The sequence below is a fragment of the Prionailurus viverrinus genome, chromosome F1, assembly GCF_022837055.1.
Source record: "Prionailurus viverrinus isolate Anna chromosome F1, UM_Priviv_1.0, whole genome shotgun sequence".
NCBI classification, from domain to species: domain Eukaryota; kingdom Metazoa; phylum Chordata; class Mammalia; order Carnivora; family Felidae; genus Prionailurus; species Prionailurus viverrinus.
Window position 1 is genome coordinate 23,629,112 of NC_062577.1, and position 27,847 is coordinate 23,656,958.

The 27,847-nt window shown below is 44.4% G+C and overlaps 1 protein-coding gene across 1 annotated transcript; it reads left to right on the forward strand.

The window, feature by feature from the left end:
* Positions 1-14,274: 14,274 nt before the first annotated feature.
* ZNF648 (zinc finger protein 648) lies at positions 14,275-15,981 on the forward strand. The gene has a single exon (XM_047840192.1). The coding sequence runs from the start codon at positions 14,275-14,277 to the stop codon at positions 15,979-15,981; it is 1,707 nt and encodes a 568-aa protein (XP_047696148.1).
* Positions 15,982-27,847: the final 11,866 nt, after the last annotated feature.

The following is a 27,847-nucleotide window of genomic DNA, read 5'->3' on the forward strand; positions in this document are numbered from 1 at the left end:
TGCCCACTCATCTCAGAGGCTGACCCTTGCTTGGTCCTGGACCCCACCTCCTCTCACTTTCTCAACGACCAGAAGTTCCCTCTGCTCCTGCCTCAGGCTGTTCCCATGCTCAGCTCTCTCTACAGTGAAGCTCCTTGAATGGCCTGTCTATACTCATTAGCTACAATTCCTCTCCCGTCTGCAATCTACTCCAATCAACTTTTGAGGCCCATATGGCTAAATCAAATGGTAAAGTCACAGTCTTCATTTAACTTCATTTAATGGGCTCTCAGCAGCATTTGACATAATGGTAATTTCCTTCTCTTTGAACCATTTCTTCCCTTGCTCTCCAGAACCTCACATCTTTCTGGTTTATCCTCAAGGCCCTGTGTTCTCTGCTTTTCATCTCTTTTGCTTCTCATCTCCCCACTTCTCAGACTCTGTCCTTGGACTTCTTCCCTTTACTACTACTACCCTCTCTTGGTGACTCATATAATCATGTGGCTTTAAATGCAACCTATATGTTGATAACTCTTTAAATGTTATGTTCTACTAAGATCTCTATCTTGAATCAGATGCCTATATCCAATCCAGTGCTGATATCAATGATCTCTTATCTATCAGTTATCAATTATCTTTAGGCATTGCTCAAGCCTAAGCTCCTTTGATCCTTTCTTGTAAAATCTACTCCGAAACGCCTTCCCCATCTCAGTTAACCACAGCATCACCCTTCCAGTTGGTTGGGCCCCAAATCATAGGGTGTCCCTGATACCTCTTTTTCTCCTGCTTCCACATTCAACCTATAGCCACATCATGTTAGCTTGAACTTCAAAATATTTCTGGAATTTGACCATTTCTCACCATTCTGATCTAAACCACTGGATTACTGCAATGTCTCCTAACTGACCTTCTTGAGTTTACTGTTGCTCCCATGTGGTTAACACATTACTCACAGCAAAAGCCAGACTCCTTAAAATGCCCTGCAAGATCCTACACAATCTGGCCATGACTTCATCTCCTCCTTCCCGCCCCCCCCCCCCCACCACGCTCACTCTATCCATCCACTCAGGCCTCCTTTCCCCCACAGTCTAGGCATGTTCCTGCCTCAGGGGCTTTGTACTGGTTTTTCCATCTCCTGCCTTCTCCCAGATGTCTGTACATCTTGCTCTCTCGCCTCCTTCAAGGTTTTGCACAAAAGTTATCTCTTTAGTGAGATCTAGCTCAGCCATGCAATTCAAATTGCAATCCCCACACCCTCACTTCCAAGCCCCTTAACACTATTCAATTATTCCCATAGCACTTATCAACATCTCACAGACCCTATCATCTGATTACTATGTTTATTTTGGGGGTTTGGGGTTTAAGATTAAAAAGCAAAGTTTATTTCTCTCTCGTGCTACATGTTCTCTGAGGATCCGCACAGAGGCTCTACCCACCGTAGCCATTCAGGGATCCAGGTTACTGGACGGTGGAGGTACCACCCTCTCAAATGTTGCTGGTTTGTCAAGAGAGAGAGAAGGGGGAGCTTGGAGTCTCATTGAGAAACACGCATGCCATGTCAGAAAGACACTCATACTTCATTGGCCAAAAGTAATCACGCGGTCCTGACTAACCACAAGGGGCCAGGGAATAAATCCTACAGTATGCTAAGATGGGGGAAACTGGAAATATTTGATGGACAACATCACATGATTACTAAGCAGTCAATATTTATTACATGAACAAATGAATCAATTTGAGGGAATGAGCTAGAAGCTTTTGCCCTTGATGAAGCCTTTATTGGAAATTGAGGAAAGGGGAGGAATACGATATAGGAGTCAGTGACTAATCAGATGTGTAGAGTGTGAGAAAGTCTAGTCTGACTCCTAGGTTTTCAGTCTGGGTGAGTGGAAGAATAGTAATTGTGACTTTATTTTACAAAAAAAAAAAAAAAAGGTAGAGAATATACAAATGTAGATGTGTTCCCATGTGTGTGCTAGGTAGGCTGTAAACGAGACACCTGCATCTTGCCGTCACTCGTTGCTAGATAAGATATGACATTTGGCACCAGGTCTTTTGCTTAGTAAAGTGTTTATTCTTTGTGGTCAGAGGACCTGGGGACCTGGCTGGGAATCATAGGTGCCCTGTGCTCTGAAAGCACTGCAACCTGTTATAGGGGCAGAGACCTGCAAAATGTGGGGAGCAAGGAGGGATTTAGGGAGATGCAAGGCACTTTGAATGTGTCGCCTCACAACGTGTCATCAGTGAAGTATTCTTATAGAATTTACCATTAAAGATACCCTACCCAGGATCATGCTCTTCCCAGAGCACCTGTACCTGGTGAGCCAGTGAGAAGGAGGTAGAAAGACCTGGCCTCTGGACATGGAATGTTACTTGTGTCCTGGTTTTTAAATACAAATTCAATTTCTTTAATCGACATAGGGCTATCACATTATCTATTTCTCCTTGACCAAACTTAGGTAGTACATTTCTTTCAAGGAATTTTTCTATTCTAACCCATCAAATGTGTTGTGATACAGCTGTTTATAATATTTCCTTATTATTAATCTTTTAATGTCTGTAGAATCTGTAGAGATGTCACGGCTCCCAACCCTGATATTAGTAGGTGGTGTTTTCTCTCTCTCTTTTTTTTTTTTTTAACATGATCAGTCTGACTAGAGGGTTATCAATTTTATTGATCTTCTCAAAGAGCCACCTTTTGGTTTCACTAGTTTTTTTTTCTATTGCATTTATTTTCTCTCTTAGTTATTTCTGCCCTTATCTTTATCATTCCCTTTATTCTACTTTAGGTTTACGTTGATCTTCTTTTTTCTAGTTTCTTGAGGGGGAAACTGAGGTAGTCATTTTAGACCTTTCTTCTTTTATAATAGAGACCTTTTGTGTAAGTGTAAGTTTCTAGTGGCTTGAATTTGTTTCTGTTTTGTTCACTGATAAAACTGTAATGTCAAAAACTGGAATTGGTACATAGTAGGTGCTAAATATTTGTCAAATTAATGAGTTAATGCCTCCTGTCTACCCAAAACCCTCTGAAGAGTTCCCATGTTATTCCAAAGAAAGCCAAGTCCTTACAGAATCCCTTCTCTGACCCCTGTTCTTGCTGTCCCCCCCCCCCCCCCCCCAAGCTACATCCCCTTCTTTGCTGTCCCTCAGACAAGCCTGGCAGTATCTGAGCTCAGGGCTTTTGCATTTCCTGTTTTTCTGCCTGGAATCCTCACCCCCACCCCATTTCTCCAGGTAACAAATGATGTTTATCTTTGTGCCAAGAGTTTCTGCCATCTCTCATCCTCCCTTCCCCTGTGGCTCCTCCTGGATGAAGAAACTTGGCCGAAGAGCTGAATCCGGATACTTTGGGTTCTCATTTCCACAGCAGCCCTGCCTAGAATCCTCACTAGAATCCTGTGCCCTGAGCACATGAGCCCCAACACCTTTGGGTGCCTCATCAAAATCAGGTTTGTTTCTGCAAGGCTGAGGACTGGAATTGGCCTAAGCACTTTCACCTCATGAGGCACAGCCACTAGGAGGTTGTTGATACAAGAGTTTAACTTTATTCATTTTACAAACAAGGACATAATTTGCCTCACTGTTTTCAAATATAATGGCATAAAACTGTGCAAAGTGTGTCTTTATATTTTTATAATCGCTTATAATTTTGTTTGTGTTTTTATCTCCATCCTCCACCCACACCCTCTGAGTAGGCTTGCCAGGGATTTTCGAGACCTTTCCACTGCTGGGGTATGGTGCAGGACCACTCCTCAGTTCGTTTTAGCCAGGAGACTCCACACGGAGGGAGTAATGTTGCATTCCAGGGGCCCTAAAAGGAATTTCTTTCCAGAATCTCGGCTGCACACCCAGGGCCAGAGCATGAAGAAGAGAGGTTCTGTCCAGTTACGCTCCGTGCTGCAGTTGAAAAAGGAAAGAGGAGGTGGTTTTTTTTTTTTTTCATGGAAACCTCAAACGCCTCTCCTGTGAATTACCTCTATGTTCAGGCAGCCGAGCTAGACAGCTGCGAGGAGAAGCATGTGTGTTTGGCGGGGGCCTTGGAAAGAAAAGGCCCCTTGTACCGTGGCCAGCGACTGGAGGTGGTGTGGCCAGGAGGACAGGGGAGTTGGGGAGCCCCGCAGCAGCTGCGCCAGAAGCCAGAATCCCAGTGGCAATGCTCAAGTGGGCCCGAGGGGGAGCCCGAGAGCCGAGACGCCCATCCCTGCGCAGAGGCGCGCAGGGAGGGCTGTGCCCCAGAACACAGGGCCCCAAGGAATATGGTGTGAAATTCCTGACAGTAGTGAGGCCCCTTCCCTCCCCTTCTTTTCTTGGCATACTCAAACTCATCCTTCAAGGCCCAACTCAAAAGACGTTTCGTTTGGAAAGACTTCCCCAAAGCCCAGGCAAAGCCAATTCCCCCTCCTCCTCCTTGCAACACGCAGCATTGGCGGCCCAAGGTGCTCCGGGTTCTCCAGCAGGCTTCGCAGGGCTTCGCAGGGCTTCGCAGGACCTGGCCTGGTTCCCCTGCACCAGCCGGGCTCAGCGCCTGGCTCAGAGCAGCGCTTCTCGGTGTACCTGGGACTCATGCTTCAGGATCCTGCATGGGCTGGTCGCAGTGCGGACTCCGGGATCCTCCTGGACCTGAGGAACCCCTGGGGAGTGTGCCCCGGAATCATCATATTTAACTAGATGCCCCAGTTATTCTTCTGCACAGCAAGACTGGCACAAAGTACAGTGTTTTTAACCAAGAATCAAAGCAAACCAGACTAAGAAACACAGTTGCCATCACAACTCCGCATATACATAAAACTAAAACTAAAAAAAAAAAAAAAAAAAATACTTGAAACTAAAGTTTTCCTTACGATGTGTCAGATATTCTGATATATTTTATATTCTACTCTGTTCTGTTTTACTCCATTCTATTCAAGCAAGCACGTTGGGTGTGACTCACTAAAGTGATTCCCTGGCCTGGTCACAAGTTTTGTCCCTCAGTTTGGAAAACATAGAGTGATGCTCACCAAATGTTTGATGAATGAATAAATGCAAGACGGAGCAACCAAGCAAATGCTTGTATCTCAGCAACTGTAAAGCAGAGGGGCTGCGTTAGATAATTTCTAAGATCTTTTCATTCAAAATTCTGAGACCCGATGCCTTTTCTTCAATTTCCAACAGCTTCATCATGCCCTAGGGCTGGTGATCTTTACTTACAGAGATTCCCACTGATAGAAGAGCGCAGTGGGTTCTATTTCTGTGTGTTCATTAAGTAAGGACATGCAGTGCCTTCCCTTCTAGCGTCCCCAGGCTTGTTGTCTCCCAGCCTGGAAGGACCAGCAAAGGCAGGAGGCAAACCTAATAGTATAGGAGATTCCTGGAAGTCCTGTCTGTGGTGTTCTCTCCTTGTCTTCCACATGGTCCCAAGGTTAAGGTGGAATAGAAGAAATCTCTGTGGCCTGGAAGGGTGTGTTATCCCCAGGGCAAAGAAAATGTGCTACTATATCAATAGAGAGAGTGAATGTTTGAGTGTTTGGCCAGTTGTGTTCAGAGGGCCGTGAACCTCAGAGATTCCCATCCTGCGGCTGATATAGCTCATCCTCCTACAGTGTGGGCCAGGGGCTTTGGTGTTCATCTGGGAAGGCCACCACAGCACAGGGTGGGTCTTGAGGAGCCAGAAGGGGGCTGGTCTTTGTGGAGAGTCACCAAAGAGGTTCTGGTTCAGTGGTACCTGGTTATAGCTCATCTATAGGGTAAGGCGTCAGGAGAGCTGGAGGAGAGTTCTTGTGGAGACCAGAGGTGGGGTTCTCGGCTGCTCGCTTTCTTTCTTTCTTTCTTTCTTTCAGATTATTTATTTTGAGAGTGCGGGGGAGGGGAAGAGAGAAAGGGAGAGAGAGAGAAGCCTAAGCAGGCTCCACAGTGTTGAGCTGAATGCAGGGCTCAGTCTCATGACCTGAGCCAAAACCAAGATTCAACACTTAGTCAACTGACCCATCCAGGCACCCCCTACTGCTTCCTGATGTTTGGATTATAGCAGAGGCTAGTTCCCATCTCCCAAAATTTTATTATGATTATCTAATATTGGTAGAGTCCTTGCACTCTGCAAGCCACATCATCTCATTTAATCCCCACAACTCTGTAAGGTAGGTAACTATTATTAGCCTTAATTTACAGATCAAGAGGCTGAGACACAGAAAGGGTAAGTAACCGGCCCACACTCATGCAGCAAGTGGTAGAGGCAGGATTAACTAACCCGCACAGCCTGACTCCAAAGCCTGCATGCTCGGTCACTACACTGTGCAGCCTTCACCAGAGGCAGGTGGAGTTGTCAGCCAAGGGTGGTGGTGTCCGCCTGGTGCTCTTCTGCAGGAGGTGCTGGCAAGCACTGGCATTCGGAGTCATCACCATGTCTTGTCATCCTGTCTGGAGCACGCACCTCTCACTGCATCATTGATTACATGTGTTGAGTGTAGCACATAATGAAGAGCCCAGGCTTATGCTCTTATGCCCAGGCTCACTGCTCTGGGGATGTCGTTGAAAGCCTGTTTGACTAGCCTGTCAGTGGGGATGCTTGGGACAAGGAGACCAAAGTGAGCCAGAAAGATGGTAGTTTTCTGGTGGCAGGTAAAGAAGGAAAAGCATTCTAGAGGAGCAGGGATGGTTAAAGACATCAAGCTCCCACCAGCTGTAGGATAAAAATAATAATACATCTTATTAAAAAACCACTCTATGGTTGACATTGGACTAAATTCTTTAGAAATATTGTTTTAGGGTATTTTCACAACAAGCCTGTCAATGAAGGTATTCTTATTCTCATTCTACAGAGAACCCAAGACTCAAAGAAGGTAAGGAAACTGATCAAGGTCATCTAACAAATAGAATTGGGATTCGAAGCCAGATGTGTCTAATCTAAGATCATGTACCCAGTTCCTATCCCACACACAATTCTGCTTCTCGCTTATATACTTTTACTCAACAAAGTTTCATGCCTGAGAGAAAAACAACACTACTGTGCTTGGGACACTTAAGTGGTTCCATTAATCTTCCTCAAGGATGATGCAGGGCTGGTGCAAGAAAGCAGATTGGTGACAGCTGGTGGCAGAGCATGGGGAAACCCGCAGGGGAGAGGGTCCAGGCTTCAGAGTCTCATCTGCAGAACTTGGGAAGACTCTTGGGTCCTCTCAGAATTACTGTCTGACCCAGTGTCCAGACTCAGCCATGGTTCACCAGCTCAGCAAGGTGCCAAGCACCCTCCAGGTAGAGGGTCAGTCTCGTCCATTTTCTACCCATGTCACTCAGTTCCCTTCAGCCATCCATGTAGTTCAGACACTGCTGGGCCCCTACACGGTGCCTAGTGGGCGTCAGGTGCCTTTCTTTCTCTTCCTGCCTTGTGCTTTTCTCTTCATCTCTGCTTTATTCCCTTCCCAGATAAGCAGGAAGGGGGGGCCCTTATTTTCACCACTGCCAGTCAGGGCAGCTCTGGGACAGTACCAGATTTTTAAGGTAGACTTTTTAATAACAAATAAGTAAAAATAATGTCTCCCTTGTTTCCACAACATAGGATTGAGCAGAATGATATAAATTCCAAAATTTCTTTAAAAGGTGGGGAAAAAACTGAGGGTTGATGGGGGGTGGGAGGGAGGAGAGGGTGGGTGATGGGTATTGAAGAGGGCACCTTTTGGGATGAGCACTGGGTGTTGTATGGAAACCAATTTGACAATAAATTTCATAAAAAAAAAAAAAGGTGGGGAAAGATGTGGTCCTAGGGGAAAGTCCTTTCACTCCAATGCCTGTGGTCCTTACAGAGACTGTTGGGAAGACTGGATGAGACAGTGAATATGCTTGTGCTATCAGAAGTGGAGGCATCCAGGAAACAAAAGGGATCTGAGCAGCAGGTTGACCAGTGGTCTAAGCAGGACCCAGAGTACAGTTCTGAGACCTGATCAGTGCCCTGTGCACAACTCATCAGGATGGCGAAGTCTCATATATAGAAAAAGTGTGCTCCAATTCAAAGCAGGATTTTTAAGATGGCTAAGGGGACATCTCAGGGTAGGTGATTCAGGGAGATATAAGGCACACATTATTTTTCTATGTAGGTAGCATCTGGGCCACTCCTTACCCCTTTCATTGCTAGGTGGCCTACATATTAGTGAGATGATAACACCAATGTGCCTTGAAAACCAAGGAGGAGACAAAGTGGGCAAGTTAACATGGAAGGAAGTCCCATGGTATATGGTAATTAATTATTTGTTACAGTTTCTAGAAATAAAGCATGATGAGAAACAGGCTGTTCAGGCTGGACACTAACAGGTAGGCATTCAATGGAACCATTGTCTCTTTAGGCAGCTGTACTGAGGGAAGAGATCTTCTGGGAGAGTGACTGCAGTGACCTCACATACACAGGTCACATGGCCTCGGGGTGGAGGGACTAAGTTTTCAGGAGGAAATGAGGGTGGAGCCAGGCAAAGGCCAACCATGCAGACTCTAAGGGGTCAGTGTGTGGGTCACTTGTCCTGTAGTGGTTAAGAATGTGACCCTAACAGCTCAGAATCGATCACTGCTCCACTGCGACCTTAGATAATGCACTAAGCTGTCTGTGCCTCAGTATCCTCAATCTGTAAATGGGAATACCATCGACAGGAGCCACTCCATCAAAATGTGGTGAAGATTAATGGAAACACCGCATGTGGTATGTTAGCATAGTGTTAGCACAAGGAAAGCTCAGTGAATGTACATCATCGCTGTGAAGCTGCCACGGGGAGGGACACATGCAGGCTGATCCCAGCCCCAGCTCTCACCACCACAGGCCCCTCCTGAGGAATTGAGCCATTTCCTTGTCAAAGGTGTCCAAAGCCCAACACTATACAATATGGCCACCTGAGAAATTTTGAGCAACAGTGTTGGGATGCAGGTTGGTGGTAACAGAATCTGCTAAGTTGCTGTGGGAGACATTTTACTTTAAGGGTCTGTTTTCCCCCATCCTACACCATCCCTGCCGACACCAATGGTTCTCAACCTTTTTGGGACCATGGCCCCTTTGAGAAATATGTGATTGCTAAGGATCTTCTTGCTCAAACAGTGCATATCCACATAGCTGTAGCATTCTTCAGTTTATTTCAGGGGTATGGATATGAAGGTTTGAATCCTGTTCTAGACTTTGAGACTCAAAGACCTCGAGGCATCTCTGCTGTCTGCCTACTCCCTCTGAAGCCACAACTATACAACTCCAAGGTGAAGATAGACCTGCTTTTCTGGATCATACTCTGAAAATTGCTGTTCAGAAAAATGGATGAGGTGTCAGTATTGCCGTCAGAGTTGCAGCCCTAACGAGGCCACTGGGATCAAAAGGAGCCCCTTGAGCCATGTCTTCCCTAGAAACAACAGCATCAGTAGTAACAATGAAGGCAGCTGACTTTTCTGGGCACAGCTATGTGTGAGATACTGAGCTAACTCTTTACATGCATTAGCATATTTGATTCTCCAAGACCCCCATGATGAGGATGCCATTATCTGATGCCATCAAATGGGGATTCTCATTTTACAGATGAGAAGCTAAGGCACAGAGTGATTAAGTAACCCACCCAAAGTCACACAGCTAGTGAGTGGTAAGGTAGGCCAGTCCCACAACCCTGCTGTCAACCAGTATACTTTTTGGCTACTCAGGGACATCATAGGTACCATACTCCCATCTCCTGTTTTAATGTCCTGAGCTTTCACCCTAGTAAAGACACATTAGACGTGAGTGGGTGCAAGTTCTGGAAAGAGTGACTCTCATATCCTGGGCCAACCTTTTTCTTCAAAATGAACCTGCATGGGAGCCAATGCTGAAGGATGGAGAGAGGTCCCAGGTGGGCCTGGAATCCATGAGAATAAGGAGAGAAAACAATCTCCCTGCATCCCACCCCGTCGTGAAATTGTCATGGGCATGTTTGAGCCGATGAGTACTACAAAAAATTCTGGGAACACCCCTTTGTCAAACCACAGCTCTACAAAAGGCACGCACCAGAATAGGGGAGGTTGTGCACCCTGTCCTGCCTGCCAGGGAAGGAAAAAGTATGCTTTCCCCAGGAAGATCGCATGTGACAGTGGCCTATGGACATATCAGGGCAGGACTGAAGGATGGATTTCTTGCTCTGCTGGGGAGAAGGAATGGGAGTGAACAGGAAGGAAAGGCCACCTGCAGGAGGACTGAGCAACCTTTCTGAGGGAGGAGGGGAGAGGGAGGGAGGCTCTGGCAGGAGGGGAGGCGGGAGCAGAGGGAAGGCAGGACCTTTCAGGCAGTGAGAGAGGGCAGCCCCACTGTATTTCCCAGGCTGCTCTCTGGGATGCAGGCAGGAAGGTCGAGTGTATTACACTGGCCCCACCTCCTGAAGCTCTCTCTGCAGCTGCTGGACTGGACACAAAAGAGTGAGGGACGGAGACACCACCTCCGCTGATTTGTACCAAACTCTGGTTCCAGTGGCTGAGAGGCCACATGTGACAGAAGTCAGGGTGGGGGACCCACGCAGCTGTGTGCATTTCCCAGGTAAGCAACTATTTGTGTCAGAGCCAGAGGTAGAGAGCAAGGCCTGAAGGCAGAGGAGAAGGCGGGAGGTGGCTGCCCGGGGATGGACCTAGAACTATCGATAAGTTACCTTATTGATTAGTTAGGTAATCTTATAGATAGTAACTTATCTATAGAAGGCAAGTAGGAAGAGGGGCAGGGGCCAGCGCCAGAACAAGCCCTCAGGCCAGGCTTCTACAAGGTGTCCCTGTCTGAGGTAAGTAAGGCTTACATTTGGGCCACTTCTGGCCGGCAAGTGTGGTGGGAGTTCCAGGGCAGGGCTGTGCTCTGACAGCCTCTGGGGGTCAGCAGATCTGGAGAGCAGAGGCACCCGCCACACCATGGCATCAGTGTTCTTCCAGACCAGGAATGTTTGTGTAGGCTTTGCCAGAAAGCCCTCCCCTGGGCCCCTGCCTTCCTGTTGGTCTTCTTGGTGGTCAAGAGAGAAACTCTGGAAGCTACAGAAGGAAGAAAACAGGATATATTCCCTAGGGCTGTGGCTTCAGACAGGGGAGGGACTCCCCACCTGAAAAGACAATCTCCTGTCAGGCTTCTGAGAAGCTGTGAGCTGGTGGAGCGTGCCCTGAGGAGGCTCACCTGTGGCCCAGAAGAAGGGGAACGGGACACGTATGTAAAACAGGGTCTGTGTGCTGGAGGGGGGTTGGGGGCGGGCAAAGTAAGTGGTCTGCAAGCAATTCCGTATGAACGTGCACAGAGTGTTGTCCCAGAGAAAGAAAGAAGCTTAAGAAGTCTATCTCAATCAAATCCAGCATCCCTTTGCTGTCCCTGCTGGTGGACCACCGTCCCTGATCGGGCATGCTGGCCTGTGCTGTGACCCTTCTATTGACTAGACACACACCCACACACCCACACACACACACCCACTCTTCTAAGAACCAGTGTGCTGAAAATAGATCCAGCCTGGTTTCCTTTCGAGGGATATGCTAGCCATGACATGGTAATGCTCTGACTGGTAATGGGAATAGAGCAGAGAGGTCTGAGGGAGGGAGTGGTCCCTGGGCTTCAGGTCACAAAGGGACATTAGATGCTGAACCCCAGCCACCATTGCACCATGTGCTCCCTCCGTCTGTGGCTTCTGTTTCCAGGTACAAGGTGAGGGTTCCCCGGTTTGCTCCCCTCCTATAAGCGCGCGCGTGCACACACACACACACACACACACACACACACCTGGGATTATGATCAGGCAGGAGCTGGGGGAAGGACAGTTTGATGAGCTGGGGCTAGGACATGACTTTATTGTGTGAACCTTGACCACCAAACTATGACTGTCCATCTAGACACCTCCCAGAAGTCCCGCTTGGGTGCAGAGGAGCTCATGGTACAAGGGACAATGCGCTAGTCATTGAATGCCAGCTGCGTGCAGGAGCTTCCCACAGACTACACAGTAGGGGTATTACCTTCCATCTTTCAGAGGAAGAAAAACAAGGCTCTGAGACCCTAATTGATGCACAAGCATATGCTTTTGAGTTTGATACACATCTGCTGAATGAATGACTACTCTTTGCTGGGGTAATAGAATGCCTCCTGCCATACGGGGAGCACACTGGAGCCACACCAAGTGCACAGATCACTCCTCTTATCCCGCCCTAGACGTGGAAGGTGGAAGGTGGGAGGTGGGAGGTGGGAAGTGGGAGGTGGGCGGAGGAGGAAAGAAGGATCTTTCTGAAAGTAAATACTCAGTGACTAATACTCTTGACCACCCCAGGCAACAGTCTCCACAGCATGTGTCCTGGCCTCTCTCTGTGGAGGGCAATTTGGGTCAACACGAGCAGGGAGGAGCCCAGTGGTGGGGCCCCGGAGCCAAGGTTCCTTGGCCTGGAAAACACAAGGCGCTTTGATGCCTACAGAAAGCAGTGGCTCTCCCCCAGGACGCTGTGGCTGCTCTTGGGCAGGGCCCTGCCCCAGGGCAGGCCTCAGTCTGGAGGCCACATCTGGGAGGTAGGCCCTAAGGCTCAGGGTGTAACATGATGGCCTCAAGTTAAAGAGAAGCCTCAGGGCTGCTATGAGCAGTGTGGTCTTGGGCAGGTAGGAAACCTCATTAACCCTCACTTTCCTGGTCTGTAAAATGGAAAGATTAACAGTAACAGCATTCCTCTTAAAGGCTGCTGGAAAGAATAAATGAAATCATGCTTATGAGGTGCTCAGCATTCTGTCTGGCTCATAATGTCTGCCCAGAAAGTGGAACTGCTAGCATTATCCCCTCTGAGAGTCCCAGAAGGTTGCCTCCAGACAAAAGCAAACTCAGCCCTCTGGTCTGAAATTGCTCCTTGCCCCCGGGGCCTGCAGGAGCCCGCTTCTCACTCCAGCGGCTCCTGTAAAATGTGTCACTCACACAAACAATCCTTAGTAAGCCAACCCCAGCAGGCTTTCTCTGTGTCTTCAAGCTAAAATAAAATCACTCAGAAAACAAAACTCAATGGCTTCCTTGTCTCATGCCTTGCTCTCAAAACTTAAGTCTATGCTTCTCAAATCGGGGTACATGCATCCCTGGGGGCATATGGGGTTTGCCAGAAACACATGAGGCCATGGGATAAATAAATATTGCATGTTTAAGGGGGAAAAGTTAAACATTTAAACCAAAGGTAACTTAAAACACGATCTTTGGAAAAAAAAAAAAGACAGTATTTAGTGGAAAAGAAAAAGAAACACAGGGTAAATGTGTGTATAAATACATATATGCATGTGTATATGATTTACTTAAATTAGAAATACGTAAATATAACATTGTATGTCAATTACACTTCAATAAAACTATTTCCGTAAGAATACATAAAAATGAGATATGTTAAACAAAAAAATCAACATGACATAGAATGTAAATTCTCATGACTGTTTAAGATGAAGCAATGTATTTTTTTAAATATAATTTATCGTCAAGTTAGCTAACATACATTGTATACAGTGTGCTCTTGGTGTTGGGGGGTAGATTCCCGTGGTTCGTCGCTTACATACAACACTCAGGGCTAAGACATTTTAAGGATAGTTCAAGTTTCTACAAGCACCCCCCCTACCCAGGGTGCATATGTTCACTGCCTCCCCAGCAGCTAAGGGCTCTTTATTGCAAAGGCCTGAGAAGCTCTGTTTAAGCAGGGAGGAGCGGCTGGGTATCTTCTTGGGTACGTCCTGACCCACCTTCCTGACCCACCTGCATTCTCCCAGTGGCTGCTCCTTATCTTTGGAGGACATGGCCTCACAGCCCGGAGCCTGGGAGGTAGTCCGAGCTGATGCCACCGAGAGATGGCAGACTTGGACACGTGGCAGGGACATCAGGAGCCAGCCTGGTTTTCAGCTTCCCAGGTGGGCCAACAGTTTAAGAAGCCTGAGGAGGCCAAGACCTTGCTTCCTGCCCTGTCTTCTAGTCTTCCCCCATGCTCATAGAGAAGCCACCTGGCCAGCAGCTGGGGTTTGAGCCCCCTGGACAGGGCAGGGCCCAGCTGGCACTGGGCAAATATCCTGCCCTTGCCACCCCTGACAACATGCTCTCCTGCGACTTCTGGCAAGTGGACCATTAAAGTGATTAAGGATGGCCGTGTGGGTTTTTCGGGAGTGCCCAGCTCCCCCTTGCCAGTGAGGAGCAACAATGTGCCAAGCACAGCTACCAGCTGGAAAGAGACCTGTAGGGAGAACCTCAGTCCCCGTGGCCATGAAGGCGATGAAGTACATTCTTTGTGATTTCTCTTCATACCTCCCTTTTTTGCAGGTATCCTGAGCCAAGCAAAGGTTCTGTCTAGGAGGAGCAGGAAAAGAAGTGCCTGAACATCATGACACAGGTGGACCCCCAGGACAGGTGGGGCAAGGTGTCTCCTCTTTGCAGCGTGACCGGGGAGGCTCATGACCCCCGGATGCTGAACATGAGCTTAGAGAGTGAGGATGAGGACGGTGGGGAGGCAGGAGACAAAGGGAGCCCTAGGGGCCATGATCACCAGGCCTGTCCAAGAAGCAGCCCCCAAGTGACTCAAGACAATCCTGACTTGCCATGGGATCATCCATCCAGTGAGGAAGAGAGATTCTCTGGCTCCTTTAGTTCTGGGAGCCCGGGGAAGGAACCGATGGGGGTACCTCGGAAGAAGGCCAGCTGGGGGAGAGATGAGTCAAAGATCACCCAGACCCAGGACTCCTCTGGGGCAGGCGTAGCTCCGGGGACCGTCCCCAGTGACCCCTCACACAAGTTGTTAGGTCCAGCGCAACTGCTTAGGGACTCACTACCTTCAGGTGCTGATGGAGACTCCACGGAAAACCTGGACGCTGCCTTGGGTGTCCCATCCAGTTTCCCTGATACTGGAAGGTATTTCTGTGCACAGAGGGGTGTGGATACCCCAGACCACTCCTCCCTCGTGCGTTTCCCCAAGCCCAGTGGCAGCTGGGACCTCCCCACGCAGGAGACGCGCACACCAGCGCGGGGATCGGCCTCCCCAGCCGGCCTGGCAGCAGCGCTGAAGGCCAAAGCGCGGATGGGCAGGAAGGGCCAGAATCCCGAGGGCACGTGTGAGGGTGGGCAAAGGGAGGCGCACCCCTACAAGTGTCTGCGAGGAGGAAGGGCCTTCCAGAAGTCCGGCAGCCTGCTGAGCCCATCGCAGCCCCGAGGCACGAAGCCTTACGCCTGTGAGCTGTGCGGGAAGGCCTACTCCCACCGGGGCACGCTCCAGCAGCACAGGCGCCTGCACACGGGAGAGCGACCCTACCGGTGCCCCTTCTGCGACAAGGCCTACACCTGGTCCTCGGACCACCGCAAGCACATCCGCACCCACACAGGCGAGAAACCCTACCCCTGCCCGGACTGCGGGAAGGCCTTCGTGCGCTCCTCCGACCTGCGCAAACACCAGCGCAACATGCACAGCAACAACAAGCCCTTCCCGTGCGCGGAGTGCGGCCTGACCTTCAACAAGCCGCTGTCGCTGCTGCGCCACCAACGCACGCACCTGGGCGAGAAGCCCTTCCGCTGCCCGGCTTGCGACAGGGAGTTCGCGGTGGCCAGCCGAATGATGGAGCACCAGCGCGTGCATTCGGGCGAGCGGCCCTTCCCCTGCCCCACCTGCGGCAAGTGCTTCACCAAATCCTCCAACCTGATCGAGCACCAGACCCTGCACACCGGCCAGAGGCCCTTCAAGTGCGCGGATTGCGGCGTGGCCTTCGCGCAGCCTTCGCGCCTCGTGCGCCACCAGCGCATCCACACTGGGGAGAGGCCCTTTCCTTGCGCCCAGTGTGGCCAGGCCTTTGCCCGCTCCTCCACCCTGAAGCGGCACCAGCAGATTCACTCTGGGGAGAAGGGCTTCCTCTGCGCCGAGTGCGGCAGGGCCTTCCGCATTGCCTCCGAGCTGGCCCAGCACATTCGGGTGCACAACGGGGAGAGGCCCTATCAGTGTGAGGACTGCGGCCAGGCCTTCACCAGGTCCAATCATCTCCAGCGGCACCGAGCTAAGCACAGTGCCGGCAAGAAGGAGCCCATCCCCTCCTCCTCTGATGAGTGAGGGCTCTGTCAGCTAACTCTCAGGACGGTGAAGACACTGTCGACCTCATTACCTGGAACCCTCCTCCGTGGGCAAGCCCGTTCACATGGTATTGTCACCTCGCCCCACTGGTCAGCCATTTCTCCCAGCGGGTTGCCGGCCATGGGGCGATCCATTTGATTTGTATGTTTGGTCTCTTTGTGTAAAAACGAACAGGAGGGCTGGCATCCCTGTGTGTGGCTTCATGTCAGTCTTCTGAATCTCAGAGGTCATATTCCACTGGAAAAGGATAAGAAAAAGTGGCAAGAGCTGGTCAAGAGTTGAGTTCCTTGGCTGAGGGATCTCGATGGATTGGGAATTATAGAATTAAATCGTGGGCACTGTGCAAGGCTCCAGAGATAAGTAAAGAAAAAGACTGTCGTGTCCTGCCCTGGAAGCCATATGCAAATACTAAGAAGGCATGAGGGTCTGGGCCTCTTGGGGAGAAAGGTACTTTTCAGTTTTTACTTCAATAAAGGAATCCCCAGACGTGGTCTCTGTGAGCAACTCTTCTCAAGCAGCAAAGCCTCCCTGGGGCTAGCTCAGACCCAGCCAGACAGCACATTATTTCACTTTCCTCCCAAATTACTTTACCCTTGGGCAATGAGTCTTGGCTTTGAAGTAGAGAAGGTCTCTATCTTAAAGAGAGGGGAGCTTATGTTCTGTGTTTTGGAACCAGTTATTCTGGTTCCAGAACAACCTTAGCATCTGGAAAACGTCCATTCCTCTTTAGGGTCAAACTCAGTAACTGGATCCAACCTGAGTCTCACCCACAAAATTCCCATGTGCCTCCTGTCTGGCCACCTCTTTTCCTGTTCCCACCCTGGGACCTTACCTCCTATGTAATAGAGAGTAATATGCCCATTTACAGACAGATATATAAAATTTCTCCATATGGGCCTGACCATAATTCAAGAAACCTTTTAGATTCATTGAAATCTTTGAGTATCATTAGCTCCAATTTGAAGTAAAAAAATAAAATACCTCTTGCCCAAGTGCCAAGTGTCTGTGTTTCAAAGTCATTAAGACCAGGTTTGGAAACCAAGATGATTCACAATTACTCTGTAATGAGGTTATTTGCAATTTGGATTACCAACAGCCATTCTCCATAATGTATTGATTTTCTGTAGTTTATTTTTATTTTTAAAACATTTTAAAATGTATGATTTATTTTTGGGAGAGAGAGAGAGAGTGAGGGAGGGACAGAGGGAGGAGGAGACACAGAATCTGAAGCAGACTACAGGCTCTGAGCTGTCAGCACAGAGCCCGATGTGGCGCTCAAACCTGCAACCTGCAAGATCATGACCTGAGCTGAAGTCAGAGCCTTAACCAACTGAGCCACCCAGGTGCCCAATTTTCTACAGTTTAAGGTCAGTGATTCTTAGTTCTGGACCTCAACTGTGAAGAATCCATGACCTCACAGAGTTCCCTTGATGCCTAAGGGAAAAGAGCGCTTCTAATCTTACCAAAGTTAAATAAGCTATTCCATAAGAATGTATAGTATATTCCTTTTGTAGCTATCATTAGCACTTTTTTTTAATTGCCACCAAAGGGTGCCAAATCTGAATTTCTCTTGGATTCCATCTTGACACACGGGAGCCAAAGAGAAGGGGTACATGTTGTCATGCCTTGTTTGACAAAGGTAACCTTGGTATAAGAGTTCTGACTGCATGTCTGGAGGTTTTGTGTCTCAATTCCCTTAGATACATCTGCATGTTCAAACAACAGAGTTAGCCTGGTTCTGGGTCTGACATGACAGCCAGTGGTTGAGTTATTAGTCCATTCCCATTATTTACCAGTGATATGACCTTGGCTTCAACTTCTGTATCTGGCTAATTAGGAAGGACAATAGTGGGGTAATGAAAGTTGGAGTTATCCTGCCAGGAAAGGAAATTAGGTTGAAGTCACAGGTATTAAATTGGTAGATAAGTCATAAAAATCAACCATAACCTCGTGATTATGAACAAAGTAAAGGCTAGTATATTTTTCCTGGGTAATCAATGAAATCTTTGAAGATTGAAGTTATTGCTTTTCTTTGTATTTTTTTTAAAGATAATTGTCAGTACAGTTTTAATAGTTAAAAGTTTTTAGTTTGCTTCTATAAATTTTTAAGGCATTTTTCCCCAGACCAGTTCATAGAATGGCTGTATAGAAATCACCTGGGCTGTTTGTTAACCATAGAACTTCCTAAATCCTAGCTTGGAATATTGGAACAGGTCTGTAGCACATCTTGGATTCTAATCTTTTAAGCTTCCTGTGTGTCCTGATGCACAGCCAAGTTGGGACCACTGGTATAATTAATGTGTTGGTAATAATTAAGTTTTATCATCTAGTAAGCAGACAATATGAAAATAAACAGGCAATCAGGATGAGATCACAACAGAACGAAACTAAAAATAGGTTCCAACTGCTAGAACTCCTCCTGACTTGGATATGGAAAACTCAAATTAGCAAGCAGGTTTTGATATGGTCCCCTAATCTCATTTCTGCAGATGAGAGGCAGTATCTAGGTATAGGCTTCTGGATGGGCACATCTTTGGGGAGATGGTGAACATCCTTTTTTAATACGCAGAGAAAAGCTAGATTAGCTTGTGCTGGGTATCTTTAGAGCTACATCCTGTGTTTCTGGAATATAAGGGAATATAATATACTGAACAGACTGAAGAGAAGTTCACTAATCCTTCAGTGCTATCATATAATCAAGTCACAATTTAAGGAAAAGTCTCCCAACCAGTGTTTTCTCGCACCAGCTGCAAGGGTCATGCTGAATAGGTATTGAAGGGGAAAGCAGGCCAGATACTGTAGCCACAGGTCACTGGGCTGGGCAGTGGCACTCAAGTGGAAGGCAGCGATACAGGCAGTGGAGAAGCCAGTACAGAAGAGAGGCCAACCAGATGCAAAGTGGCTTGGCACAAATTCTTCCCACTAGAGTCTGTCCTTCCAAAGTGGAGGCAGTTGGAAGAAGGAAGACCTATGGTTTACTTAAGAATGGATTTGGGAGAACCTGGGTTGGCAGCTAGTAATCATTATTTCCTTAGAAAAGGTGTCAATAACCTGGCCAGGAGAAAGGAATTTGAGTTAAAGGAGTGATGGTTCCTGGAAGGCCCACCAATGTTTTACCTCACTGACTAACAAAACATTCTGTGTCTATGCCATTCACAGAAAAATACACCAACAATGAATCTTGACACAGCATTTACTCAAAATTTTATAACCTAAATGCATACACATCAAAAAGCTATATTATCTCTGATATGAAGCCAACAGATCACACGGGAGTTCCAGCTAGGCCTTGACAATTCTTGCAGGGAAGAAAATCATTGTTTAATTGATAGAATACTTGAGCAGATGTCACTGTTAAACCCAGAAATAGGCTGTGAACCACAAATTCAAGGATCCATGAAAATATTGCCAAAGATGGAACAGCAATGTTTCATCAAGCCAGAAAAATGGTATCTTTTTAAAGTTGAGAGGGAAGCTCATCTTTAACATAAGTTGCCCTCTCTCCATTTTGCATAAAATTTTGCCAGAACAGTTAAAAATTTTCCACCATGGTACAATAATAATTTCCTATGTTTTCTTCTTAGCCAATTCCCGCATCCTCAGTCAGAGTTGGCTCAGAGTTTCAATGTCTTAGGAGTGTCAGGCACTCAGTAGAATGGTTCAGTGAATAAATGGAGCCTCTGTAAAACCCAAGCTATAATTAAGATGTAAAGTAAAACATTTCTTCTGTAAAGGAAAGAGGATGTAGAGGAGGCTGAGGACAAGGAGGGAAGCAAGGATCTTCTGTGGTAGTTTAGGTGAAGTTAGGACAAGTGGGGGCTAGTAAATAAGATGAAGAGATGCCCAAGATTTCAGAGATGGAATCAATAAGGTTTGGTGACAGGAAAATAACAGCTACCATTCAGTGACACTTTTTAGAGGTCTGACACTACACCCATTATCCCAATTAGCCCTTACAACAATCTGTTATGTGAGAACCTTGAAAATATTCCCACATGAGGTAAATAACAGTGTTCTTTTCTAGGAAAGCCGGTAAGACTAATAGGTCTTGGCTATTGTCTATCAGTATGGTTAAGCAAGGGTCACTAAGGTTTATGTGCTCCTTCTCAGAAATAGGTTGCATATCTGCCACCAGGAGAATGTGCTGCAAATCCCCCATTTTTGGTTTAGAAACATGCTTGCTTACATTTTTATTTTCTACCATTGTGGTGGCTTAAAAAATATACCCACGTAAGTGTCCATCACAGAATGATTGGGTAAAGAAGATATGGTGGACACATACACACACACAATGGAAAACTATTTAGCCATGAGAAAGAAGGACGTCTCCCATTTGTGACAATACAGATAGACATGGACATTATATGTGCTAAGTGAGATAAGTCAGAGAGAAAGACAAATGCTATATGATAACACTTATATGTGGAATCTAAAAAAGTCAAACATATAGAAGCAGATAGAATAGTGGTTGCCAGAGGCTGGGGGTGGGGGAATTGAGGAGATGTTGGTCAAAGGGTACATGCTTTCAGCTATAAGATGAACGAGGTGTGAGGATCTAATGTAAAACATGGTGACTGTAGTTGATAACATTGTACCATATAACTGAAATATTTTAAGAGAGTAGAACTTAAGTATTTTCACCAAAAATAAGAAAAGATGAATATGTGACATGATGGATGTGTTAACTAGAAAGAGAGAACCCTTTCACAGTGTATATGTATATCAAATCACCACAAGGCATACTTTATCTTAGAGTTTTATATGTCAACATACCTCAATAAAGCTGAAATAAAAAACCCAAAGAATTAAAAAATTAAATAAAAATAAAAAATATACCCACAAATTCTTTGATACCCTTCCTTTTAAGAAGTGAGCTTAATCTCTCTTCTTTTTTGTGTGGGCTGAACTCAGTGACTTGGTTCTAATCAATGGAATAAGGTGGAAGTGTTGGTGCACAACTTCTGAGGATAGATCATAAAAAGCATTGTGGCTTCCATAGCTCTCTCTCTCTCTCTCTCTCCCCCCCCCCCTTGCCCTCCGCCCCCACTATTACTTGCTCCGAGGGAAGCCAGCTACCATGTCATGAGCAGCCTTATAAAGAGGGCTTGGTGGTAAAGAAATCTGGAGCAGCCACATTAGTGAGCCTAGAGGGGACCGTTTAGCCCCAGTCAAGAGTTCAGATAACTACAGACCTGGCTGACTACTTGACTGAGACCTCCTAAGAGACCTGAAGCCAGAACTATTTATCTAAGCGGCTCCCAAATTCCTGACACTTGGAAACACTGTGAAATAATAAGTGCTTGTTATTTTAAGCTGCTAAGTTTGGTTGGTAATTTGTTAATGCAGCAATAACTAACAAACCATAATACAGAGAATAATTCACTCCTAATGAGTAAGAGAGCAGTCACTAGATGTCATCATGAGCCCTGATTTCTGCCCTAGAAAAATTGACAGATGGGTTGGAATACTTTTCCACTTCCTGTCACCACATTCCCCATGCCCACCCCTAGTCGGTGGTTACTATTGAGGCTGGCAGAGGCCCAGCTGGTATTCAGGAAACCCCTGTGTCATCTGCCCCATTGCCAAATGAGCCATCCTAACTCTAGGACCCAGCAAAAGGGAAACTCTGGGAAACGGGCAGAAACACTGTGGGTAATATCTAGACACCAGCACCACATTTGATACGGAATAAGAATCAAACCCTTTTTTAAAAATTATTTCTTATTTTTTAAAATTTACATCCAAATTACTTAGCATATACTGCAACAATGATTTCAGGAGTAGATTCCTTAGTGCCCCTTATCCATTTAGCCCATGTCCCCTCTCACAACCCCTCCAGTAACCCTCAGTTTGTTCTCCATATTTATGAGTCTCTTCTGTTTTGTCCCCCTCCCTGTTTTTATATTATTTTTGTTTCCCTTCCCTTATGGTCATCTGTTTTGTTTCTTAAAGTCCTCATATGAGTGAAGTCATATGATTTTTGTCTTTCTCTGACTAATTTCACTTAGCATAATACCCTCCAGTTCCAACCACGTAATTGCAAATGGCAAGATTTCATTCTTTTGGATTTATGAGTAATACTCCATTATATATATATATATATATATATATATATATATATATACCACATCTTCTTTATCCATTCATCCATTGATGGACATTTGGGCTCTTTCCTTATTTTGGCTACTGTTGATAGTGCTGCTATAAACATGGGGGTGCATGTGTCCCTTTGAAACAGTACCCTTGTATCCCGTGGATAAATGCCTAGTAGTGCAATTGCTGGGTTGTAGGTGTTTTTAGTTCTATTTTTAGTTTCTTGAGGAACCTCCATACTGTTTCCCAGAGTGGCTACACTAGCTTGCATTCCTACCAACAATGCTTCTTTCTCCGCTTCCTCTTTCTCCACATCCTCGCCAACATCTGTTGTTGCCTGAGTAGTTGTTAATGTTAGCCACTCTGACAGGTGTAAGGTGGTATCTCATTGTGGTTTTGATTTGGATTTCCCTGATGATGAGTGATGTGGAGCATTTTTTCATGGTGTTGGTTGGCCATCTGGATATCTTCTTTGGAGAAGTGTCTATTCATGTCTTTTGCCCATGTCTTCACTGGATTATTTGTTTTTTGGGTGTTGAGTTTGATAAGTTCTTTATAGATTTTGGATACTAACCCTTTATCTGATATGTCATTTGCAAATATCTTCTTCCATTCTGTCGGTTGCCTTTTAGTTTTGCTGATTGTTTCCTTCACTGTGCAGAAGCTTTTTATTTTGATGAGATCCCAGTAGTTCATTTTTGCTTTTGTTTCCCTTGCCTCTGGAGACGTGTTGAGTAAGAAGTTGCTGTGGCCAAGATCAAAGAGGCTTTTGCCTGCTTTCTCCTCGAGAATTTTGATGGTTTCCTGTCTTACATTGAGGTCTTTCATCCATTTTGAGTTTATTTTTGTGTATGGTGTAAGAAAGTTGTCCAGGTTCATTCTTCTACATGTCGCTGTCCAGTTTCCCCAGCACCACTTGCTGAAGAGACTGTCTTTATTCCATTGGATATCTTTCCTGCTTTGTCAAAGATTAGTTGGCCATACATTTTTGGGTCCATTTCTGGGTTCTCTATTCTGTTGCATTGATCTGAGTGTCTGTTCTTGTGCCGGTACCATACTGTCTTGATGATTACAGCTTTGTAGTATAACTTGAAGTCTGGGATTGTGATGCCTCCTGCTTTGGTTTTCTTTTTCAAGATTGCTTTGGCTATTCAGGGTCTTTTCTGATTCCATACAAATTTTCAGATTATTGTTCCAGCTCTGTGAAGAACCCTGGTGTTATTTTGATAGGGATTGCATTGAATATGTAGATTGCTTTGGGTAGTATTGACATTTTAACAATATTTGTTCTTCCTATCCAGCAGCATGGAATGTTTTTCCATTTTTTTGTTTCTTCAATTTCTTTCATAAGCTTTCTATAGTTTTCAGCATATAGATTTTACCTTCTTTGGTTAGATTTATTCCTAGGTATTTTATGTTTTTTTGTGCAACTGTAAATGGGATCCATTCCTTGATTTCTCTTTCTGTTGCTTCATTGTTGGTGTATAGGAAGGCAACCGATTTCTGTGCGTTGATTTTATATCCTGCAACTTTGCTGAATTCATGAATCAATTCTAGAAGTTTTTTGGTGGAATCTTTTAGGTTTTCCATATAGAGTATCGTGTCATCTGTGAAGAGTGAACGTTTGACCTCCTCCTGGCTGATTTGGATGCCTTTTATTTTTTTGTGTTGTCTGATTGCAGAGGCTAAGACTTCCAATACTATGTTGAATAACAGTGGTGAGAGTGGACATCCCTGTCTTTTTCCTGACCCTAGGGGGAAAGCTCTCGGTTTTTCCCCGTTGAGGATGATATTAGTGTTGGGTTGTTCATATATGGCTTTTATGATCTCAAGGTATGCTCCTTCTATCCCTACTTTCTTGAGGGTTTTTATTAAGAAGGGATGCTGTATTTTGTCAAATGCTTTCTCTGCATCTATTGAGAGGATCATGTGGTTCTTGTCCTTTCTTTTATTGATGTGATGGATCATGTTAATTGTTTTGAGGATATTGAACCAGCTCCGCATCCCAGGTATAAATCCCACTTGGTCGTGGTGAATAATTTTTTTAATGTATTGTTGGAGCCAGTTGGCTAATATCTTGTTGAGGATTTTTGCATCCATGTTCATCAGGGAAATTGGTCTATAGTTCTCCTTTTAATGTGGTCTCTGTCTGGTTTTGGAATCAAGGTAATTCTGGCTTCATAGAAAGAGTTTGGAAGTTTTCCTTCCATTTCTAATTTTTGGGACAGCTTCAAGAGAATAGGTGTTAACTCTTCCTTAAATGTTTGGTAGAATTCCCCTGGAAATCCATCTAGCTCTGGACTCTTGTTTTTTTGGCAGATTTTTGATTACTAATTCGTTTTCCTTACTGGTTATCGGTCTGTTCAAACTTTCTATTCCTTCCTGTTTCAGTTTTGGTAGTGTATATGTTTCTAGGAATTTGTCCATTTCTTCCAGATTGCCCATCTTATTGGCATATAATTGCTAATTGCTCATAATAATCTCTTATTGTTGTTTTTATTTCTGCTGTGTTGGCTGTGATCTCTCCTCTGTCATTCTTGATTTTATTTAGGTGGGTCCTTTACTTTTTCTTTTTGATCAAACAGGCTAGTGGCTTATCAATTTTGTTAATTATTTCAAAAAACCAGCTTCTGGTTTCATTGATCTGTTCTACTTTTTTTTTGTTTTGATAGCATTAATTTCTGCTCTAATCTTTATTATTTCCTGTCTTCTGCTGGTTTGGGGTTTTATTTGCTGTTCTTTTTCCAGCTCCTTAAGGCATGAGGTTAGGTTGTGTAGCTGAGATTTTTCTTCATTAGGAAGGCCTGGATTGCTATATACTTTTCTCTTATGATCGCCTTTGCTGCGTCCCAGAGGTTTTGGGTTGTGGTGTTATCATTTTCACTGATTTCCATACACTTTTTAATTTCCTCTTTAACTGCTTGGTTATCCCATTCATTCCTTGGTAGGATGTTCTTCAGTCTCCAAGTGTTTGTTACCTTTCCAAATTTTTTCTTGGGGTTGATTTTGAGTTTCGTAGCATTGTGGTCTGAAAATATGCATGGTATGATCTCAATCCTTTTGTACTTATTTAGGGCTGATTTGTGTCCCAGTATATGATCTATTCTGGAGAACATTCCATGTGCACTGGAGAAGAATGTATATTCTGCTGCTTTAGGATAAAATGTTCTGAATATATCTGTTAAGTCCATCTGGTCCAGTGTGTCATTCAGAGCCATTGTTTCCTTGTTGATTTTTTGATTAGATGATCTGTCCATTGCTGTGAGTGGGGTGTTGAAGTTTCCTACTATTATGGTATTACTATCGATGAGTTTCTTTATGTTTGTGATTAATTGATTTATATATTTGGGTGCTGCTACATTTGGTGCATGAATGTTTACAATTGTTAGGTCTTCTTGGTGGATAGACCCCTTGATTATGATATAATTCCCTTCTGCATCTCTTGATACAGTCTTTATTTTAAAGTCTAAATTGTCTGATATAAGTATGGCTACTCCGGCTTTCTTTTGTTGACCATTAGCACGATAGATGGTTCCCCATCCTCTTATTTTCAATCTGAAGGTGTCTTTAGGTCTAAAGTGGGTCTCTTGTAAACAGCATATAGACGTATCTTGTTTTCTTATCCATTCAGTTACCCTATGTCTTTTGATTGGAGCATTGAATCCATTGACATTTAGAGTGAGTACTGAAAGATATGAATTTATTGCCATTATGATGCTTGTAGAGTTGGAGTTTCTGGTGGTGTTCTCTGGTCCTTTCTAATCTTTGTTGCTTTTGATATATATATCATTTATAATATATAACTTATATATATAATTTATATAATATATAATATATACATATATATTATATATATATATATATATATATATATATATATATATATATATATTTCTTCCATCTTTTCTCCCCTCAGAGAGTCCCCCTTAAAATTTCTTGCAGGGCTGGTTTAGTGGTCACAAACTCCTTTAATTTTGGTTTGTCTGGGAAGCTTTTTATTTCTCCTTCTATTTTGAATGACAGCCTTGCTGGATAAAGAATTCTTGGCTGCATGTTTTTCTGATTCAGCACACTGAATATATCCTGCCACTCCTTTCTGGCCTGCCAAGTTTCTGTGGATAGGACTGCTGAAAACCTGATCTGTCTTCCCTTGTAGGTTAGGGACTTTTTTTTCCCTTGCTGCTTTCATGATTCTCTCCTTGCCTGAGTATTTTGTGAATTTGACTATGATATGCCTTGTTGACGGTTGGTTTTTGTTGAATCAAATGGGGTCCTCTGTGCTTCTTGGATTTTGATGTCTGTGTCTTTCCCAGGTTAGGAAAGTTTTGTGCTATGATTTGCTCATATAACCCTTCTACCCCTATTTATCTCTCTTCCTCTTATGGGACTCCTATGATTCTGATGTTCTTCCTTTTTAATGAGTCAGATTTCTCTAATTCTTAAATTGTACTCTTTTGCCTTAATCTCCCTCTTTTTTTCCTGCTTCATTATTCTCTATAAGTTTGTCCTCTATAACACTGATTCTCTGTTCTGCCTCACCCATCCTTGCTGCTGCTGCATCCATCCGTGATTGCAGCTCAGTTATGGCATTTTTAATTTTATTCTATTTTTTACTTCTTTTATCTCTGCAGAAAGGGATTCTAATCTATTTTGACTCCAGCTAGTATTCTTATTATCGTGGTTCTAAATTCTGGTTCAGACATCTTGCTGTATCTGTGTCAGTTAAATCCCTGGCTGTCGTTTCTTCGTGCTCTTTCTTTTGGGGTGAATTCCTTCATTTTGTCATTTTGAAGGGAGAAAAGGAATTAATGAGGCAGAAAAATTAAAATTAAAAAAATAAAATTAAAAAATATTAAAATTAAAAAATTAAACACACACACACAAAAATCGAATAAATGATGCTAAATCCTAGGTGTGTTTTGGTCTGGGCATTGAAAGTGGTTTGACAGATTAGAGAAAAAAAGGGGGGGAAGAAAAGAAAAAAAAAAAGGAAATCATTTGAGAATTTGAAAAAATGAATACACTGAAGCAGACTAAAATGAGATGATGGGAGTAAAATAGAATTTGAAAAAATATACACAAAAGTAAAGAATATAGTAGAAAAAAATTAAAGAAAAATATCTTTAATAAAAATTAAAAATAAAAATGAATTTTTTCTCTTTATGTATTCAAGAAAAAAAAGAAATGAAAAAGAGAAAAAAGAAAAAGAAAAAAGAAAAAAAAGGAAATCGTTTGAAAATTTTAAAAAGTGAATACAGTGTAGTACACTAAAATAAAATGATGGAAGTAAAATAGAATTTGAAAAAATTTACATGAAAACAAAAAAAAACCTAAAAAAGTAAAGAAAAATGTTTTTAATAGTTGAAAGTAAAAGTGAAATTTTTCTTTCTACATTCAAGGAAAAGCAAAGAAACAAAAAAGAGAGAAAAAGAAAAAAAGGAAATCGTTTGAAAATTTGAAAAGGGGAATACACTGAAGTAGGCTAAAATAAAATGATGGAAGTAAAATAGAATTTTAAAAAATTTACACAAAAGTAAAGAATATAGTAATACAAATTAAAGAAAATATTTTTAATAAAAATTGAAAATAAAAATGAATTTTTTCTCCTTCTGTATTCAAGAAAAAGAAAAGAAGTGTAAAAGGAAAAAAAGAAATAAAATTGAATAGATGGACCTGCTAACAGATTGAAGTAGGACTGAAATTACTTCATTTTCCCCTAGAAGTCAGACTATGAAGCGCTTTTTGGTCCATA